At 54.2% G+C, this 20201-nt stretch overlaps 1 protein-coding gene and 2 long non-coding RNA genes across 8 annotated transcripts in view; 1 reads left to right on the top strand and 2 right to left on the bottom strand.

Moving 5' to 3' along the window:
• The window catches only part of LOC310884744, a 30256-nt gene extending 24871 nt beyond the window's left edge, over positions 1-5385 (bottom strand). For both annotated transcript variants that reach the window (XR_014574369.1, XR_014574370.1), the window contains exon 1: positions 4298-5385. This is a non-coding gene — a long non-coding RNA (uncharacterized lncRNA). The remainder of the gene's footprint in view (positions 1-4297) is intronic.
• LOC310884743 lies at positions 2861-6139 on the top strand. The gene is made up of 3 exons (XR_014574368.1): positions 2861-3466; positions 3804-3905; positions 5395-6139. It is a non-coding gene; the product is annotated as an uncharacterized lncRNA (long non-coding RNA).
• A 1319-nt stretch (positions 6140-7458) lies between these two features.
• Positions 7459-19692, bottom strand: TMEM268 (transmembrane protein 268). 5 transcript variants are annotated; one of them, XM_083806907.1, is made up of 9 exons: positions 19398-19692; positions 16156-16475; positions 14271-14380; positions 13618-13725; positions 12266-12415; positions 11462-11572; positions 9799-9879; positions 8636-8818; positions 7459-7778 (listed from the first exon to the last, which is right to left on the bottom strand). In XM_083806907.1, the coding sequence occupies exons 2-9, from the start codon at positions 16259-16261 to the stop codon at positions 7599-7601; spliced, it is 1029 nt and encodes a 342-aa protein (XP_083663033.1). In that variant the 5' UTR covers positions 16262-16475; positions 19398-19692; the 3' UTR covers positions 7459-7598. The 5 variants fall into 5 exon arrangements, with proteins under 5 accessions (XP_083663033.1, XP_083663034.1, XP_083663032.1 ...); XM_083806908.1 differs by lacking the exon at positions 19398-19692 and adding an exon at positions 18637-19296; XM_083806906.1 differs by lacking the exon at positions 19398-19692 and adding an exon at positions 18231-18614.
• Positions 19693-20201: the final 509 nt, after the last annotated feature.

Genomic DNA, 20201 nt, shown 5'->3' with positions numbered 1-20201 from the left:
ACTGAGCTGCTCAACTTGTTCTGGGAGAAGTGCAGGCATAGCAGCACTGGGGATAAAACCCACCACTAAAATTGGGAAAATAGTAGGCATTTTGCCCGTGCTATTAAGGTCACAGAGTGCTCCTTGTCAAACTCACTTCCTTCAAGCTAGAGATGTCTGCAGGTCTGCCTGCACAGCCTGCAGGGCTGCACAGCAGTGATGCCACACTCCCAGCTAGAGATGCCATCCCTTGGATGGCTGCTTTGACATCAACCTGCTGCGGGCACAGGCAATGTCAGAGGTTCTGAGGGACGGTTGGGTGCCTGCAGCCCGTGGATTAATGTGAGGGATATGTTTCTCAGAGGTGCTCGCACTCCTTGAGAAGAAAAGATGAGAGAACGAGGAATCTCTTCTTCAGAAATGCTCAGGTCTCACGTCAGCACACGTAGCTGCCCTGTATTTCCCAAGAGCTCAGAGGCTGGGTGCCGAACTTTACAGCAAGCTTTGCAGTTTATGTCAGGATACTCGAGGCAAGGTGCTGAGCCCTTATGACCATAATTTGCTGCTTACAAAAGAGTTGAGCTGTTCTGAAAGCCCAGCCCAGATTATGGGTTTCAAATGCTTGAAAATCTGTCCCAGAGCTCTTAATCCAATTTCTGGGCTCATCATGAATGGAGCCAAGCCATTCTCAGAAGGAAAACTTGGCAAAAGCAGCCCTCCTACACTGTATCAGTAGAAACTGCACTCACAGCTGATGCCAGCAGATCCAGACTGGAGAGCAATTAAAGCCTGTGGCAGCCCCTCTCTGCTCGGGGGAAGTGGTGATAAGGGGGCAGCAGCCAGGCACAACAGGTCCCACACGGAGACACGCTCCCCAGGCTGCTCACACCTGGGTGGGTGCTGACTGCTCCCCAGCTCCACTCAAACTAAGCCTGCACGTGCCACAGAGCATGTTCCACGGCCGTCCCGAAAGCTGCAGGTCGCGTATGGGCAGGATCAGTGCACACAAACGCCTTTACCTCTGCAGAACAGGGAGCTCAGTCCTCCTCTCCCAGCAGCACACTGCCAGTGAGGCTGTTCAGTAGGGTTGGTCTTCCCCTATTTGTACTTGCAAGAAGAATACTGACCTGAATGTAGCTTGCTTTCTTTTTTTTTCCTTTTTTAATAGTGTCTTCTAACAGCTCTCTTGCAACAGCATACGTACTGCCCATCCAAAATAAAGTCTGTTCAGCTGCTGATCCGAAAGATTTCCTCTGCACAGCTAATCCCCAAGGTCCTTTGCTCGTCTCTGAAGGCCAGGCTGTATGCTCCTGGATGGCCTACCTCAGTAAATTATTGGAAGAATAGCAGGCATTTAGCCCATGCTGTTATGACCACGCTGCTCCTTGTAACAATGAGTTTCCATCATGCTAGGGATATCTTCAGGTCTATCTGCAAGGGAAAATTATTTTCTCACATATTATCTATGCTTAAATTTGGCAGAGTCTGGCCGATGATGCATGAGATGGAGGAGGATTGAGCTGATATAGTCTTAGCCGTGTTGCTCAGTAAAAGTGGTTGAAGTGGCTAAGAGCTAAGATGGATCTTTGCCATTAACAATCAACTTATCTGATTTAGTGCTTGGACAGCAGCAGATGAACTGATTAAAAACATGCTGCACTTGTGGCGTCTCACACATCAGTAAGTGAAATATGAAGTGACAGAAGGGCCTGAGAAGCGTTTGCTGCAAGTAGACACAGCGAGTGCTGCAGGAGAGGACTGGTACAAGCGCTCGGGCACGGTGCTGGGAGCACACAGGGAGCTGCCAGGTTCTCCCAGCCCAGGAGACCTCAGCAGCACCAGGTGTGCAGAGGCGTGCGCTGCAGGACAAGCTCTGCTCCAAGGCCACCGCCTTTTCTCTTTAGCTTAGCACCATCTAGAGGGATGCATCTGTAAAGCCGAGGTGCCAGGACGCACCAGCTGATGGCACACGTTGGGCAAATAACGCCCATCTGACCACGTTGGATTTGGGGGCAGGAGAAACAACTGGAATGCAAAGCCACAGAAGGGCAGCTCCGTCCTCCAGCTGTCCTTCCCATCTGGACAAACACAAGGCTGTGCTGCAGCCATCCCCCTCATCCTGGGGGGCTCTTCTGCAAATGGGCAGATGTGTCTTCCAGAGAGGAGTGGAGGCTGTGGGATTGGGGCAGGATTTGGGGGGTTGGCAGGAGGAGGATGCTGGGGGTTGTTTTTTTCCCCCTTTTCTTGACTTTATTTTTTAATTTTAAAACACCTACAGATCTTGCATCACCTATTCCTGCAGGCTTCAACTCATCTGGTGATGCAACGGGAGTCTTCTAGGCTTAAGAGCCAGCATCTTCCCTCATGTCCATTCAAGCCCTCGTTTTTCACCTGCACTGAACAAGAGCACATCAGGATGCCCGCTGAGGTAAAGGTCTCTGCACGGAATTTCAGTTTTCAGCCCCATGCATCAGAGCTTACTGAAAACTCCTGACATGAAACACCGGAACAAGACCAAAGGCGAGGTGCAGCGACGTTATCCTCTGTCTATCTCACACCGTGATCTTGCACTTTCTTCTGCAGCAGCCCAGGCTGCCAGCTTGCAGCGCCTTGACACGCAATACCTGCTCGTCATCAGCCACATCTCTGACCTTATACAATCCCAAGGCAAGGTCATTGAGATCAAAGTCCAGCCAGTCTGATGCAGTGAGGAGTGGTTAGTGGGAGACAGGAAGCACGTTGCCCTGCTCAAAGGGCAAAGCACAGCCTCCCAGAACTCACCTGACTTTTGGATTAAGGAAAAAGTAGCAAGAAAGACCAAGAGCAAGGTTTAGCTAAGGATGCACAAAACTTGTGTTTCTTTATTAACCGGCTGCAGTGACCCTGAGGATCCCAGAGACACCAAGACCAACGCTGCTGCCTGCGTCTTGCCTGCTTGGGATTGCCCTCACCTTCCCTGTGCACAGCAGGGCATGGTGCAAAGGGGCTTGGGGAGGGAAGGACACTCACATGCCAAGAAGTGCCTGCAGTGCTCAGACAGCAGCAGGAAAGAAATATCCCTTTACCAGATGACCTTTACAGTCCCTTCCAACCCAAACCTTCCTTCACTGCTGCTCCGTACAACCCAAGCGCATGCTGCAGCAATCCTCCATGGCTCAGCTGGGAGTCTGAAGTACAGGGCTGACTTCTCCTGCCTCCAACCCATCTCTGCCAGCCCCCAAGCACCAGCATCTGCTCCTCCTGCCGGCACCAAGCCCAGCCGATGTTCCCAGACCTTCCTGCTCCCCTGCCCACGCCCCGCTGCACCCACAGGGAGCGCGTCACTGAGCAACATCCCCATCGCCAGCCCTGCAGGAGGAGGAAGGAGGAAGCCGGGCTGCAGAGACACAAAACCACGGCAAAACTGGCTGCGAGGGAGCCAGACAGGCTGGCTGGGAAGGACAGCTTTGCTGAGCCCGGGAGAAAATGGTTTGAGTAATTATTAACGGTAAGGAAACCTTTCATTTGAGGCAAGAGAGCTTAAGAGGAATTCTGCATGGTAATACTCTGCATACTTTGTGCTTATGGGAGGAGAAAGGCTGGTGATTGAGTGGTTTGAAGCACAGCCCAGACGCCAGCAACTCCCTTTCAGCCTGTTAGATCCCCTCCCTCCATTTCCAATCTTACTTTTGGCTGCGACCTACCTGGGGCATGCACAAGCCCCAGCGGATCCTCCTCAGCAGGGCTCCCGTCTCTCTCAGCTCTGAGCTGTTTGGGGAGGGCTTTCAGCATAACCTGAGCTTTGCGTTGCTGCGGTCTGCTGACAGTTGTCTCCCCCTCCCCAGCCTGCCGCTATGTGGCCAGGAAGATGGGGACCCTGTGCTGCCAGCAGCCCCAGAAGCCACCACCCAGCCCGGAGCAGGCAGCCCCACGGAGAGGCCACCAAGGTAAGTTGTTCTGGGGTTAAAAGCAGGGGTGTGTGGCCGTGTCCTGATGAAGCACAGCCATCGCAGAGCAACGTCTACCTGGGGCGGTCTTTGTGCCCTTGCATCACCAGGCACCAAAACACAGCACCACGAACCCCAGCCAGCAGCCAGAGCTTCCTGTCCACGCTGCCAGCCTTCCCCAGCCCCTCCTCAGCCCATTTCAGCCCCCAAAATCCCAGTGGCTCAGCAGATCACTCACACGATGCCCCACAAGCAGCCACCCCCCCCCCCCCCCCCCCCCCCAGCTGCCCCTGATCCACCGCTGGGGGCTGTTCCCACATCACCCAGCCACACTGCTCACACCAAAAATGAAATGCTTCCCAAACATCAGGCAGAAGGACCTCAGAGCTCACCGGCACCATTTCAGTGGCCCAGCTGAATCATGCCCAAATCTCCCTCGAGCAAACAAGCCCAGAGCTGCACCCAGGTGTGACCGTGTGGCCTCCTACCCCTGCCAGGAGCTGGGGCCTGCAGGAGGCCAGGCTCTTCCCCCTGCTGCTCCCACACGCTGGCTGCCTGGGGGGCTATAAACCCTCCAGAATATCACCTTGCAGTATAACAGGCAGATCCTTAAGGGAAGAGGAGGGGTGAAGAGGGACGTCTCTCATCACTAATGCTTTAATTAAGTGCAAACGAAGGAAAAGCACATCAACCATCTGGCCTGCAACGGGACCAGAGCACAGCAGGTGCTTGGGTGTGTGAGCAAGGGGAACCAAACTCCTCCACTGAGCACGGTTAAGCTCGTTCTGTGCGGTTAATCGCTGGGTGTTTGTTGCAATCAGGGGAGCTGCACCAATTAGCACTAACAGAGGATCCACAGCTTCCTCCCGCACCCCTCACCCCCTCAGTGCTGTGGATGAGGGGGCTGCGTCCTTCCCCGGGGACACCAGGGCTTACACGAGGGACCTGCTCGGTCAGGGCTTGGCTCAGCTCCATCCTCTGGGGCAAGGCCCTTGCTGGGGAATTCTGAAGGTAGAGCACTACCATTCAGTGAGGTGATGTTTTCGTGGTGCCTCCATGCTGACTGAAGCTGTGCACTTCCCACGTACCGTAAGCAGTGCCTCCAGTTGGCTCCGTGCCACCAGCACAAGCCGCGTGCTCGGTCTGTGCCTCCCGAGCAAGGAGCGCTGCGGTGTCCCGGAGCTGCCAGGATGGAGCGAGGAGCTCACAAACCCCACCAGCTCCTGGTGGGATGCAGGGATGATACAGGGGCACCAGCAGTGTCCAGGACACGGCATGGAAGCTGCTGAGCTTCGTCCTGGGGCCCTGCTGGAGAGCTCTGTGCTAAAACCTGGCCCAACTCCCTGCACTAACCTAGTACTGGCCATGGCTGCTACCAGCAGGTTTTCCAAGCAGCAGTTCACATCCCAGCCTTGTCCCTTCGGGAATGGTCTTTGTCCGTGGCTAATCCTGACCCCCTCTCCTTTCCCTGATTCTTGTGCATTTGCAGATGTAAACGTGGTGGTATCAGCACCCCCCCAAGCCACAGCCTCACTTTCCATGAACAACGACGCAGCCCAAGCCCAGCCCTGCAGGTCCTGAGGGTAACGGCCCTCGTGGTCCTCTCCTGAAGGCCATGAGCTGCCTCCCCACCTCTCCAACCAGGGGATCTGTGTGCTGGGAATCCTGCAGCCCAGGGACAGGGAAAAATCAGCAAATCCCTCCTGTACCTGCTCTCGGCACAAAGCACAATGACAGAGAACATCCTGATCCATCTCCCTAACAGAAATTTCCAGATGGCAGAAAAGATGTGTACCAATGTGTACCAGGTGCTCCTGGCACTTCTGGGCTCTGAGGAAGAGCACGAGCCATTGCATTCCACCAGCAAATCAGATTTTTATGCTGTGAAACCAAGCTGTGCTCCCGATGACATCGCTCTACCTTCAGACCACTTCCAACAAGGTAAAATCAGCTCGGGAGCTGGAATGTGGAGTCCGAGAGCCTGGCCCTGTAGAAATCCCACGATGTTTTGAACACCCCCTGTGCCCAACAAGCCGGTGACCCAGCACGATGCGCAGCACACCGAGGGCAGAGGGGCTGCAGGGACCACCGCCACGTCCCCCCGCCAGCAAACCCTGCGCCGTCACAGAGCAATGAGGGCAGAATTGCAAAGCCCACCCCTGTGGGGGCAATTCTGCCTGACCTCTTCCTGTGACAGCCCCGAATGAGCCAGAAATAAAGATGGATGGAAGGAGGCTGGTGGGGAGCACGGTGGCTTTTTCTCCTGGGGGGCATTTGCTGTCATTTCGGTGTTTGCTCAGAGCAATGCCTGGGGCTGCAGTGGGGGCGTGATGCTGAGGCTCACTGGGAAGACTTTATCTGTCCATTGCTCCTGATGGAATGAGGTGGGACCAGGAGGAGGGAGCAGAGTCATCCCGCACCTCGGGGCAGAGCTGGCACTTGGCTCCTGGTCCCCAGCTCCCTGCCTCTTGCTGCCGCCATAGGCGATGGCTCAGCCTTCGGTGCCGTAGACTTCCCTGCTACGGTGCCACACGGGGAGGAGATGATGGCAGGGTAGGGTGGCCGTGACTGAGGGACGTACACGCCTCGTGCCCCTGATTTTAGAGCCTTTCCTGGCTTTGTGTGCACTGGGAGTCCCACGTGGAGCTGTGTTCCGGCACTGCAGGAGATGGGATGGGGGGCACCATGCATGCCCGGCTGCAATGAGGCTGGAAACCACAGCCCAAAGGACCTCTTATTCTGACCAGTGCCACATCCTAGGACCACGCTATGGTCCAAGCTGTGTGGTGAGGTGGCCAGGTAAGTGACAGTGCACACAGTCACAAGAAGCTGTGGGGACAGAGGTGGACACCAGCAACCCTGGCCCATGCAGCTCTGCATTCATGGCCTCACCTAAGCCCACAACCCCTTGCAGGCTTACAGCACCTCATTTCATTCCCCATTCCCTCCCATACGCCAACTGCTGGGGTCTCCTGCTCACCACTGCCTCCTCTTACATGCTGTGTGCAAGCACAGTAGGGGGAAATGAGGAAAAGAAAACCAAAAGGACTCAACCTGGCCCAAAGTGCAGCAGAAAAGGGAATCTAACAAGAGCCATGCCCCAGGCTGCCCTGCTGTGGGCCTTTTTTAAGGCCTAATTCCATGGATTTTCAAATGTCCAGCACCTCATCCCAGGGGAGCTCGCAGAGGTGGCAGTCACTGGACACTGCCCCAACCTGGCCCCTGAATGGCAACTTGGACGAGGTCTCAGCCATTGACTTAGCAGTGCCTGGCACAGGACAGAGCTCCCTGTCACCAACAATTGCATGCCACAATCCAAATCCGGAGCAGACACCACATTTGTAATGCACAGATGTTCCCTGTCCTTCTTCCAAAGACCCCACGTACTGCAGTGCGCAGGCATGGGGCTGCCATCTCCTGCTGTTCCCCGCTGCTCTCCCAGACCCCTGGGTCAGAGCAGGGGCCACCCAAGGGTGCTCTGAGCTGCCACAACATTGTTCCTGGCACCCAAAGCAGCTCCTCTGGACAGAGCAGGTTTCAAAGACCAGCAGCTTCCTGATAACTTGCATGTTTATTAGAGTTCCACTCGTTCACCCCGATAAGTCCAGGATGGGGCTTACAGCCCTCTCCTCTGCTTCTCCTCACTGCTGTGCATGGGCAGCCTGTCTTTCGGCCTCCTGCAGCCCCCAGGGGTCACCTGCCCGGGAGGCAGCACTGCTGCGTGCTGAGCACGGCGCTCTGGATGAACTGGCACGGGCAGGGCACGCTGCTGGGCTCCACGTGCCCGGCTGCTGTGGTCGGGGGGAGCCGGCCGCTGACCAGGAGCCGGACGTAGCAGCCGCTGAAGATGACCAGGAGCTGCTGGGCCATCACCTGGAACGAGCAGGAGAGGCGTCAGTGTCTACCTGCGTGGGGAGCACATGGTATGTTAAAATCCATTTGTGCCCTCGTTCATACACCGTCCTTGTCCGATAGAAGCAGGGCAGGAGCCAATGACAGATACGTAACTGCCCCAGATCCCCTTCTGGTCAGCAGTGCTGGCACGCTGTCCCCATGGGACGGTGACACGAAACGAGCCGCTGCCAACCACCTGGCCCAGCACCACGCTTGGTGCCAGCAGCAAGGCCAGCCCTGGGGCAGGGGGCTGCAGGGGTGGGGTGGTCAGGGTGCCAGGCCGCTCAGGGACCCTCCTGCTCTGTCACCTCCTCCTGTTGAATTTTTTTATTACTATTTTTTTTTGCCTGTAGTCAGCTGGAGAGCTTCAACCTGCAGGGATATCACCTGCATCAAATTTACTTAGTAACAGCAAGCAGAAAACTGCAAAATAAATCAAAATCGTCTCTTTTGAAGCTTCTTGCTGAGCGGGAATGAGGACACATTTGTCACTCAGCAGGGCACAAGTCTTTGAGGGCACAGTCCGTGGAGGAGACGAAGGCTCAGCATGGCCAGGCCCAGCCCCAGCCCGGACACAGGCACCAGGTCCCCGTGCAGACCCTGGGGAGAGGTCGGCTTTATGGACCTGGCCCATAAAAGAGAGAGCATCAAGGCTATAAGCGTTGATGGCCCAGCACTGCCAGCCCTGGAGGAGGTGTGGGTGGACCTCCAGGTCTGCAGGTGTTTCTACTGGGGCAAAAGGAGGTGTCCCCATGGCGGTGTCTGCTGGGATGAGGCTTGGAGGCAAGGTGCCCCTGGAGGCATTCTGCCCATCGAGGAGGGATACTTCTCCTTACCTCTGGTGGGCCCTCGGGAATGAGGCGGAGCAGCTGGTTGCACATCACAGGCTCCTTCTTGAAGTTCACCCCATTGGACAGGAGAGGGGACTCCTCGCATGAAGCCTCCTCTGCTGCCGGCTCAGGCTGAACCACCGCCTCCATCACCACGCAGAGCTGGTCCAGGCTGTGCCGCAAGCCCGACTGGAGGAGAGGGAGAGTTTGGGGCAGCAGTGGTGTCCTGAGGACACCACTCAAAGCACATGATTTCCTATCAAAACTATCCTCCCAGGAGTTAAAAATAAATAAATAAATAAATAAATAAATAAATAAATAAATGTGGGATTGGCTAAGAGCCGTTGCTAGCACTGGGAGCTGAGAGCCTTCATCCCGCAAGGGAAGGTTGGACGTGGTGCTTAGGGACATGGTTTAGTGGGTGACATTGGTGGTAGGGTGCTGGTTGGACCAGATGATCTTGGAGGGCTTTTCCAACCCTAATGATTCTGTGATTCTATATGCTCTGCGCGCTGGCAGCCGTCCCCAGGAGGGTGGGGGCAGACTGGCACGGTGAGGCTGGGCTTTAGGGACGACGTGCGTGACATCAGCCCCTATGTGCAGTGGTTCATTACAGTCAGCCCCCAACCTGTGCCTGTCGGTTCATCCAGGGAGATGAGCAGCCGTGGGATTTGGGGGCTTGCACCACCTCACATCCCGTCCCGTGGCTGTCACCGGCCAGCAGCGCGTGGATATGCACGCAGCCACAAAAAGGAAGAGACTTTCTGAGGGCTAGGAGGACAAAAACCCCATACAGCTAGCCCAGTGTGATGTTTAGTTACTCCTCAGGCTATCCCATTTATTTCAGGAGGACAGCTCAAGGTGTCAGCTCGTTCCAACAGCGACACATGCCATCAGAATTCACCCCTGACTCCTGGCAACTCCTTTAACAAAAGTCACAGTTGATTATCCAGCCTTACACAGCTACGCTAAATAAATTCCTACTGAAGTGGGCACCAGCACATGAAGTTTGCCCCCCTCCCAGTTCACCCAGCTCCCAGTATACAGCAGGGGACACCCAGAAGGCAACTCCAACACGTGCTTCTCATCGCCCACCTCCACCCCACCAAAGCGGGGCCCTAGGGGTGGCCACGTGTTTGTCCCCGCAGGCTGTGCCCGCTGTCCTTTACCTCTCGCGTCCGCCGCAGCTCGGCGAGGTGGGCTGACAAGGACCTGAGGCAGCGCTCAGGGCTGAAGTGCACGAACCACAGCTGGGATGGGGGGTTAAGGAAGGGACCTCTCCACAATGTCCTCCCCAGAGCCCTCACAGAGGAGAGGACCTCACAGAGGGGGCTGGTCCCCAGGGGCTGCTCAGGACGCAGCCAGCAGCTGAGTGCCACGTCGCAGCGCTGATTTTAAGCTTGCTCTGGGCTAAGGCAAAACCTCCAGGACTGGCGAATGGGCAGGAGAGCGGTGGCAGGGAAGGGGAATGTTTCCCCTCGGCCCAGACCTCCTCACATACCTCCTGCACCACGGCAGGGACAAGTGGGGTGACACATGGCCACTGCTCGTCACTCACCCCAGTGGCATCAGGTCTGAACAAGCCGATGGGTCACACTGACTTAGCCCCCCTAAACTCCTTCCTGCAATCCTCTGTTTCTGGGAACCCATTCCATTTATTTGTACAAGATTTGCTGTACTCGCTGTACGACGGAGGCACTGCTTGCCAAGAGTCTGCCACGGGGATGCGAGTCCTGCTTCGAGAGCAGCAGCCCCCCGAAGGCAGCCACGTGCTGTCAGCCAAGGGACTCAAGCCCAGCGAGGAAGCCAGAGGGATGACACAGACCTGGCACAACAGTGGGCAGAAGAAGCCTAAACCCGTGGGTCCTTTCTGCTCTCAGACAGTTCTGGGACATGTGAAGGCTGTGATAGTCCTCACTTACTCAGGTGTGAAACTACGCTGGGCTGAACAAACACGTAATTCAGGTTCTTCAGTGCTTCCTCCTCATGCTGCATGACCTCACAGCTGCCACTGCTGCTCCTGTGCTCCTCTCTGCTCCTCTCCATTTGTTTTCACCCCATGTTTTGCCTCGTTCCCTCTCCATTTGTATTTCATGCCTTTCAGTACCCTGGGGGTGGTGCGAAGTCCACCACTGAATCTGGGACAGCGTCTCCCTCACCTTCCTTTTACACTTTCATGCTGTCTTAAAACACACTTCTTTCCTCTAAACCTTTGTCCAGTCCAGAGAAGGCATCCCTAAAGAGCAGCAAATGAGGCTCCCCCATCCCTGGCTTCTTCAACCTGCACTGTTATAAGGTGATGAAGATCAGAAGTGCCTGGCAGCTGGAGACGTGGCTGCCAGGTGCTCACTGCACGAAGTTAGGATTCTCTCATGTGCCTGAAGGAGGGAGCCTGGGGCTACAAATGACTCCTGAGAGCAGAGGCGCTTGGATGCTGCTGGCTGAGCTCCTCTCTGCAAGGCACAGCACAAGCTCCTAGGGAGGGGATTTCTCTTGTTTTGTTTTGCCATAGGCACATTGCTGTCACTCTGCTGTTAGTAAGAATCATCATTGTCATGTAAACACAGTACGCTTGCAGGAATAATTGTCTGCCCCAAGGACTAATTCCACTTCCCTGTTTTAAACTCTTTATTTCCAGTGGCCTTTGGGTATATCTCAATCCCTACGGACAGGAGAAGAAAAATACCCAATTTCCCATGCCATCCAATAGGAAGAAAAAAATCCTAGAAATGCCACCCTCTGGAAATCCTCCTTGATCACCACATCAATAAATAATCCCCCCATCATTAGCTACCCAGCAGGGATACGAGCAATTCCGCACAGAAAGGATACTTGTAGGATGCTGTGTGGCCCGTTCAGGACATCTGTAATCCCCAGAATTAAACTGTGTTTGATAAAGAATTCATTGACAGCTGCCAGCCTCACATCTGTATTCATATTGATCTATTAAAGAACGCAGGAAAAATTAACATGCTCTGTGACAAAACCTGGGCCAGCCTACAGCTGCAGACGATCCTGCAGGCTGCTGGATGACCCCAAACACCGTGTCTCTGAAAGGAAGGCAGCGACAGAGCTGCAGCCAGGGCAGGGTTGTCACCAGCCATCAGCATGGCCTTGCCACCCCCGGCTGATGTCTGTGCAGACAGAGATCTCACGAAAGGTTACGTGTGTTATGGACAGGACGTGTGAAGTGGATGGGCTTCCAGCATCGTGTCCTCTCTTCCTTCCCCCAGCTGTCCCTAAGTGAAGGACAACTCCACAGGTGAGGAGCTGCCTTTTTGTGCTGGACCTGGGGCAAGGTGGGTGCAGGAGCATGGCCAGGCCCTGCTCTGCTGGTGCTCCCATGGGGCTCCCCACCAGCAGTGGGAGCACAAACCATGCAATGGTTGCTTTTTCTCCAGCAACAGCAGGCACTTCGAGCCAGCTTTCACCTACTTTGTAGGCGTTACGACACCTAACTCTATAATACCCTTGCCTGAACCAGATCTCTGAGCCTGCTCTAAAAATACTCCCACCACCCCCGATAGCCATGTTCTCCATCTGCATCTAGGAGGTGAGCCAGGTCCCAGCACATTGGTGGGAGGGAACCCTGCTCCCGGCGCTCTCCGTGTCCGCACACAAGCCACCTCCTCTCACCTTTCTCTGTCGCCGGTCGAGGACCAGTATCACGACCACGGTGATGGCCACGGCGGCCAGGGTCACCAGCACACTGGCTTCCCAGTAACGCCCGAAGGAGCACAGCTGGACTGTGGAGTAAATGTTTGTCCAGAGAGACATGTAGAAGACCTGTGAAAACCCAGAGAGATGGATGATGCTCGGAAAACTGTGGAAGGGAGAAAAGTCAAGGGGAGAAGAAGCCCTGCCATAAATTAATTAAGTCACCTGGGATTTTTCAGAGGGTGAGAAAGGACAGAAGTTCTTTCCAATAATAAATGGGGGAGGAAAGGGTGTAGAAGGACTGAGTGAGCATTAGTTTATTATAAAAAACTACCAATCATTAAAGACAGAGACTGAACTCTTAATGATGATTCATACCTAGGAAGGATTTCAATCCAGTTCTTCCATTTAGATAAGAAATGCACTTGCTGAAGCATATTGATAATACTTGCAATAGTCCCTCTATTTAGAGAGCTCCTATGTCAGAGCACTCAAGGTGGTGCAGAGGTTGCTCAATTACAGCAATGCTCAAATGATGGACAGTGACACGGGGCTCAAGGACTATGCTAAGGACTAGCAAATGTGGCCTTTGCATAAAAAACAGCAAAACTGAATTTGTTTGGCCTTCACTTCAGGTGTCATGCACCTGGGCAGAAGATTGCCTAGAAGCAAGTATGCTATGTGCAGCACAGCTTGTCACAGCATCCCCTTGCAGTGATACAACTCATTCCACCCCTGCAAGTGCTCAAGGCCAGGCTGGATGGGGCTTTGAGCAACCTGATCTGGTGGGAGGTGTCCCTGCCCATGGCAGGGGGTGGAATTAGATTATCTTTAAGGTCCCTTCCAACCCAAACCATTCCATGATTTACACTAAACAGGCACCAAAGCCCTCGAAACAGCGAGCACCAACTCCTGCAATATTAGTGAAAGGAGAACGCACACATAATGACTACAAGAAAAAAAAATCTAATATGAAGGAGTCAATTTTTATCACTCCTTCAGCATGCTGGAAAGTAACCTTAAGGTAGCTGCTAGTGGCTGGGGTCTTTGGAGGAGCTTGTCTTGCCAGAAGAAGCAAAGCAAGACTAGACAAACCACTTGGTAACCTGCATTGCCTGGGCCATTGGTCTGAACGAGCATCAGGACCAGATCACCTTCAGGTTTTTAAATTCCAGTTAGAAAGAGCGTGATGGGGTACTACTACCTCAGCAGATGCTGGTTACCAGCCCACTCCGAGGAGACTAGCAGCAAGAGGCTGGGGAAGGTGTCTCGCCCTGTTTTTGGAAACACGTCTATGGCAAGCCTGGGAGAGACCTGCAAGAGGCCCTTACCACAGCGATGGCGATCTGGAACGCCCTGGAGTTGTAGAACATGTACCGTCTCACTTCGGGCTTCAGGACGGCCTCCTGGATTAACCTCCTCCACTCGTCTGCTGCCACCTGCTTGGGAAACAACCTCGGGTCACCGGCGTGGGGCTCAGCGCCACCAGAACAGGCCTGGGCACCGCTGGTGGGGCCAGGCCCCAGCAAAGCAAACCGGGCCCCGGGGCACCTTCCTGCAGGGTGTACCAGCCCAGGCTCCATTCCCATCTGTACAGCTGTCACAGACCAAAAACCTGTGTCCTTGCCTCATTTGCAGTGAGTGATAACTCCCTGAAAAGCGCAGGGAAAGTCACAAGAGAAAAGCGTGGTTTTATGACAAAGGACAAGGCGAGACAGATTGTCCCGGTATGTTCCATCACATCGGAGTGCTCTCAAGCAAGTCGGCTGAACCTACGCTGAATGGGTTTCTTCACGGAGGTTTAAGCCAAGATCATTACAGTTGACTTGAAGTCAATGAGGAATAGATTGAAATTAAACTGAAACAAGTCACTCTTAAACCAAAAAAAAATATAAATAAAAAATGCCTGTGGTCTAGGTGCAGGTGCAAATGGTGCCAATCCAGCACTCACTCCTACAGGGCCCCGGGGGAGTGCGGAGTTTACCTGAACCCCGAGGGACTTCAGCTTCTCTGCACAGAGCTCCATGTCGAAGGAGGTGGCCGAGCAGTTATTGTCCATACTGAGCACCATGAGCACCTGCCCGTTGGGGGGGTCTGCAAGAGGAATACAGGCCACCGGTACGTGTGTTAACTGGGTGCAGAACCCCCTCGGATATTTCTAAGAGCATCACAAAGAGCTCCAAAAACAGCCCAGGGGTCTGCTGTCCCCTGTGAGGAAAGCACCCACAAAAAGGGAGGAAACCCAAAACACATTCCAGGAGCGAGCAGTCACAGATAACCTGATGCTCTGACCGTCAGCAGGATAACGCCTTGCCTTGCTGATCCCTAACTGGGAGGACAATGGACTGGAGTTGCTCGGTGCTGGTAAGGCTCTCTCAGAGATTCCCCGTTCCTACCCACCCCACCCATCAGGAGAAAATGCTCCAGCAAACAAATCAAGGCGTTTTCCAACAACCACATTGTCTGGGATGTGGCAGGGCTGTCCCTACAAGCTTCTGGCACCCAGGTCCCTGCTCTAGCATTGGCAGTGTGGCTCTGCTCAGGGCTCCCTGTGATTTCTGGCTTCAACTAGGGCTAGGATCAGAAATGTAATCCAGGGACCCAAGCTGCAGTCAGGAGCCCAGGAAGCATGAGGACAGCCTGCCCTAGATTTGAGGAGCTGTCTGCTCGGAGCTGAGACAGAGCAGCCTTGGAGCTGCAGAGCAGAGCTGTGATCTGGCATCCCATCTGGCACTCATCTAGAGTTTACACAAGCTGAGCTACGCCAAGAGGAAGAGATCGGATCCAAAGAAGTGGCGTGTTCAGATGAGATCCTGTTTCACCGACACATTTCACCCAATTTTCCTGCCCCTCTGCAGCTCCGGGGCCAGCCAAGCATCCCCTGGGGCTGCTCCCTGACACCGCCTGCTCGGTGCTCTCCACTCTGCTGTGCTGGCTGAAAGGCAGCGCACACTCACCCTTCCCTTCTCTCCTGCTTTCGTCTTCCATCTTCATCATCTCTTCACTGCTCAGGAACGGGAGATGCCAAATAAAATGAGGCAATTGCATTACAAAAGGGCGTGACTGCATCAGCTCCAGAAGGGAAGAGTAGATGCATCTGAAACCTCCAGGATAACAACGTCCTGTTTGTTTGCTGAGCTTAATCTCCTCCAGACACCGAGGCATGGAGGCGGTGAGGATGAAGCAAGAGTGAAAACAAATGGGCTGGGCTCTCCTGTTCCCCACAGCTTTGGTCAAGCTGCTTGGCACAAAGCCTACTGGGTGCCAATATCAGATACCTGAAATTCGCAGAGGGGCTCAGTTCCTTGACCCCTGCTGGGGCAACAGGAGCTGCTTCACCCCCCTGAAAGCTGAGTGCTAAGGAAGTGCTGTGAATTGAGCAAGCAAGAACCTGCTGAGCACAGCACGCAGGTCTTGCTGCGGCAGGGCACCCGTGGCACTACCTTCTGCCTCCTCACAACACTGAAGCATGGCTACAGGGAGGGAGCAAACTGATACTGGGGAAGAGAGTCACTTGGAAAGCAAAGCACAGGTCGTTTCCCAAAGATTGCTTGACTTTTGAAAGCTGAGAAAAGAGGACTTCAGAGGTCCTGGGTTTCAATAGTTAGACGTCCACTCACTCCTAAATATCAGGCTTTCCAAAAAAGTAACGTGTATCCATCCCCTTCCCCAGATGCTGAAACATCCATAACATTTACTTACTTTTGCAAATGAGGTGCTGTCAGTGAGCATCGCTGAAAAACCTGCCACCTGCCATTTAAGAGCACTGTGCTCAGCACTGCATTTCTCAGCAAGTTCCCAGAATCACAGAGCAGCCCAGGTTGGAAGAGGACCACAAAAGACCCCCCAGTCCAGCCTCACTCGCTTACCTTTCGCCCACTGCAGGGATCCTTCCTTTAAATCGCTCTTGCAATAGAAGATGGAGGAAAGCGACCCGTTTTTCTCAATTCCACCAGCTTGGCTTTTATAGGCCATGCTGATACCTCTCCTTCAGTGACTCTGCGTCGTGTTGTCAGAAGTTCAGCACTTCATCTCCCTCCCTTATCTTTGGCAGCTCGGAAAAACCCAGGCAGCAGGCAGCCAGCTTGCTCTTCCTGTTGGGGACCAGGTTGTGAAATCTTCACTCACACTCCCACTGGAGGCTTCCTCGAGATTCTGCTTTCCATGAGCAAGGAGGCATTTTCTAGCCCTGAAAAGAGGAAGGAAAAATGCACACATCTTGCAGAGAGAGCAATTAAAGCGTAAGAGCACAGAGCCCTTGGGTGCACCCTGCTCTTTGGAGCCTGCGCCCTGTGGATGTTACCACCGGGCGGGTGGTGGCCAGCCACGAGTGCAGCGTGCACAGGCTCTCCTTTTGCTTGAAATACTTTTTTTTTGTTGTTGCCACTAGGTGAAAAAGTTATCTCCAGATATTCCTTAAATTATTCCAACGTCCTTAAATATTCACACTTTGCAAAGAATCAGTCACGCAATAGAAAGGACTTCTCTTTGTGAGGGCAGAGTGGGGAATTCCCCGGCACACGCTGCAGTCAGCGCAGGAAACACGCACGCACCTGCGCAGGGGCGAGCAGCCCTGCTCAGCCAGCAGCAGCTCTTTGGCACGCTCTGCTCGTCTCTGCCACCGTCCTCTGATCCCTGCTGTGCCCACGGGTTTCCTGTGTAAATGCTGCTGGCGTGGGGCTGCAGCCACCAGGAGCTGCGGGTGGCTGTTCAAACCCAAGGCGTGCAGCTCCGAAGTTTAATCACCTTCCATTCAGGGAGCTCAGCTGCAACCCTGCCGGCTCTCCAGAGCTATCGTTTCATTTTAACCTCAGCTCCGCGTTGCTTTTGCACCGGGAGCCTGGTTTGAAGGTCCCTTGCAGATCTCAACAGCTCTCCTTCGAAAAGGATTGCTTTGCTTTCTTTACCGGTGGCTGTTGCTGCAATCACCCCTTGCACAAAGCCAGGAGAGCCACCAGTGAAGGACTGTCAGACAGGAAATTGAGGCAAGGGAAGCAGCACGAAAGGTTCAGATGCTTGCAAAAAACCTGCAAAGGGCTGGAAACTCAGCACTCAAAGGAGCCAAGCCCTGGTGCATGAGGTGCGTATTGTGCCTGTGTGCATGGGGATGGCCGCAGCACCTGCTCTGAATGCTGGCTGCTCCCACGTTTTTAAAGTTTTACTCCAGAATTAGTCTGCTGCATGTCCAGTCCCTGTGCAACAGCCCCCGGTGAGGTGCCCACAGCGGATCACGCTGCTCTGCAGTGCGTTTTCCTCACAGAACACGGGCAGACACGTTACACAGCACGTCCCCATGCACTGACAGTGAACTCAGGGAATGTCACTTCCTTCCCCTTGGCCTTCGATCCCTTCGGTTTAGTGTCAAACAGAAGGGAAAATGAAAAACAAGATAAAATAAAAAATAAAAAATAAAAAAAAAGAAGGGAGCGATAAAACAGGAGACAAAAGAAAAAACTATTTAAAACCTGCCACCCTGCTCTTGCTGCTGTCGCGTTACATTAGAGGTGAAGCCAGGTTCTCTGCCTCGGACACCTCGGGAGCACCAAGTCCCAGAGCAGCCCCCAGGAGCTGCCAGTGACTGGCGCAGCAGGGCCAGGGCAGCTCACGCCAGGGGCCGCTGCGCCTTCCCCAGCGCAGGTGAGCCCAAAAACAGCAGCTTTGCTTTACACCATTTGTGCAGTATAGACCTCATTTGGCTCCATTGCCTATCATTGCAGAATGGCTGCCGGGGGGAGGGGAAGGGGGGAGGTTGGTCCCCCCACGTCTTCCTCTGCCCTCTCCCATGCTAATGTGAAGGGTATCCTTACCTCCTGCACTCTTATTTTTTGTGCAAAACCATTCCCTTTGCCTCCTTCAGCCTAAGGGCCTTCCCAGACACCTCCAAGCCCCAGCTATCTCAGCGAGTCCTGCTGCTGCATTTCTGCAGAGGCTGCCAGAGGCTTACCTCGCCTGGCTCGCCTCCTGGTCCTGGGGTGCCGGCTCAGCTCCCTCACCTCCTCCTCCTCCTCCTCCTCACTGTCCTTCACCTGGCACCGCTGGGCTCCGCGCTGTCCCACGGCAGGACAGGGGGGTCTCAGCCCAAGGAGGGGACACAGCAGGGCAGCCTTCCCTGCCTCTCCCTGGAGGACGAGCGATCAGGCACCGTGAGCTGATGGCGAGGCGCCTGCGCCCCCGCACTACCCGCTCTCATTACCCCAAGCTGCAAGCACCGACTTGCAAAATCTCCCTGGTGCATGTGACTTTTCCCCAAGCTCGCTTCAGAGCCGTGGTTTTAACCCTCTACAGTTCCTCAGAAATGCTTCCCCATCAGGCGCAGCCATGGGAGACTCAGCAGCAGGAGCTGGAGTCACCTTTTGAAGGATGGGGGTCCAAACCTGGACCCCGGAGGGCTTCTTCAGAGGGGGCATGGGCTGAGCAGTGGCACAGTCAGAAGGCTCTCCTCCTCCTCTTCCTCCTCCTCCACCAGCCGGGCAGGATTCACCAAATACAAATCCCAAAGTTGCATCAGATGAGTCGCCGCGAATACATTAGTCAGAGACAAGCATCAGCAGTGGGGCTGGAGAAATCAGGAGAGGTGAGCAAAGACCTCAAGGCTGAGAACACGCTGCTGCCTAATTAGCAAATGGTCACAGCAAAGCACAGTGGAGCAGAAGCAATGGGGAGGGACCCGCAGCCCTCCCCAAAACAGGAGGCTGTGCTGATATGGAGGGCGGGTGGGGTTTCCTCTCCATTACGTGCTCCAAAAAGCAAAGAAGGGTTGGACACACGGCCAGACAGACCCCCCAGAACATTTCACATGCTGGAGGCTGTGACCTGCCTTCAGGCCAAGAGGTAGCGCTGGGGATCACAGCTGCAGAGCCCATCAAAAGCTAGAGGATCCCCAAAGGCTAAGAACAGAATCAATCAAATACCATAGTGCCTGCTAGTGAACAGTTAAAAAAAATATAAAATGCTTCATTGCCCTGTCAGAGGACACTTCCTGGAGAAAAGGCTGCTCTGCTCTCTGAGGGCTCGATTTCTGCAATCCTGTTGGCTCCAGACTTTGCTGAGCAATGCGTTCATTAAATCACATGGCTGCACGGGGAAGAGAATTGCCTCCAAAACCACTTACCACACGGCATCTTGTTACGCTGGAAGCTGGCAACTCACAGAATAACATCACCCAGCTACTGAGAAAATTAGATTAATCTCGCCGCTGTCACTCGCTGAGGCCCGGCTCACATCCCCACCCAAGGCAGGCGAAGCGCTGGGCTCTTTTGCAAACGCTCATCAGATCTGGCTTCGTTTCCTCCCCTTCTTGCCCACGCAAGGATCCTGACAGAGGCAGAAGACAGCGACCGAAGTGCTTAGAAAGAGCATCGTCAGCTCACTGAGAAAAAGCGCCCAAGGCACTGAAGAGACAAGAAGCCTGAAAGCAATTCCCCTAATTACCTGCAGCACGTACACCGTACACCTCTTGTTTAGCAAGAAGCGTGAGTGCACTGATCTTGGCATCGACACCTTGTCCTACCAACACAAGCAAACCCTGCCAATGTAAGAGGGGTGTTGCAAAAAAAAACAGAAATAAAAGAAGCAATTCCAAGTTTAAAGGGCTCCGATGTAGCCAAAAGGCTTTAAACCATTAAATCTCCAGGATCCTAACGAAGGCTGAGAGAGGGTCGCAATGTGCCAGAAAAAATGCACGCTGAGGCAGGAGAAAGCCTGCTGAGCAGGACCCAGCTGCTCTCCAGATGCCGGTGCCGAGCAGACCCACCTGGCAGGGGGCTCCTTCCAAGCATGCACCTTCTCCACCTTGCTGCATGTTCGAGTCGGGCTCCTTGCTGCTGTGGTGAAATTGTAAGCCGCTGGGCTTTCCCTCTGCAGGTTTTCAAAGCACCTGGTTCACGCCTACCTAAGGAACCAGGGAAGAAGCTCC

This window comes from Anser anser, assembly GCF_964211835.1.
Source record: "Anser anser genome assembly, chromosome: 21".
Classification (NCBI taxonomy): domain Eukaryota; kingdom Metazoa; phylum Chordata; class Aves; order Anseriformes; family Anatidae; genus Anser; species Anser anser.
Note: the sequence above shows the minus strand (reverse complement) of the source record. Positions and strands in the feature narration are given on the sequence as shown.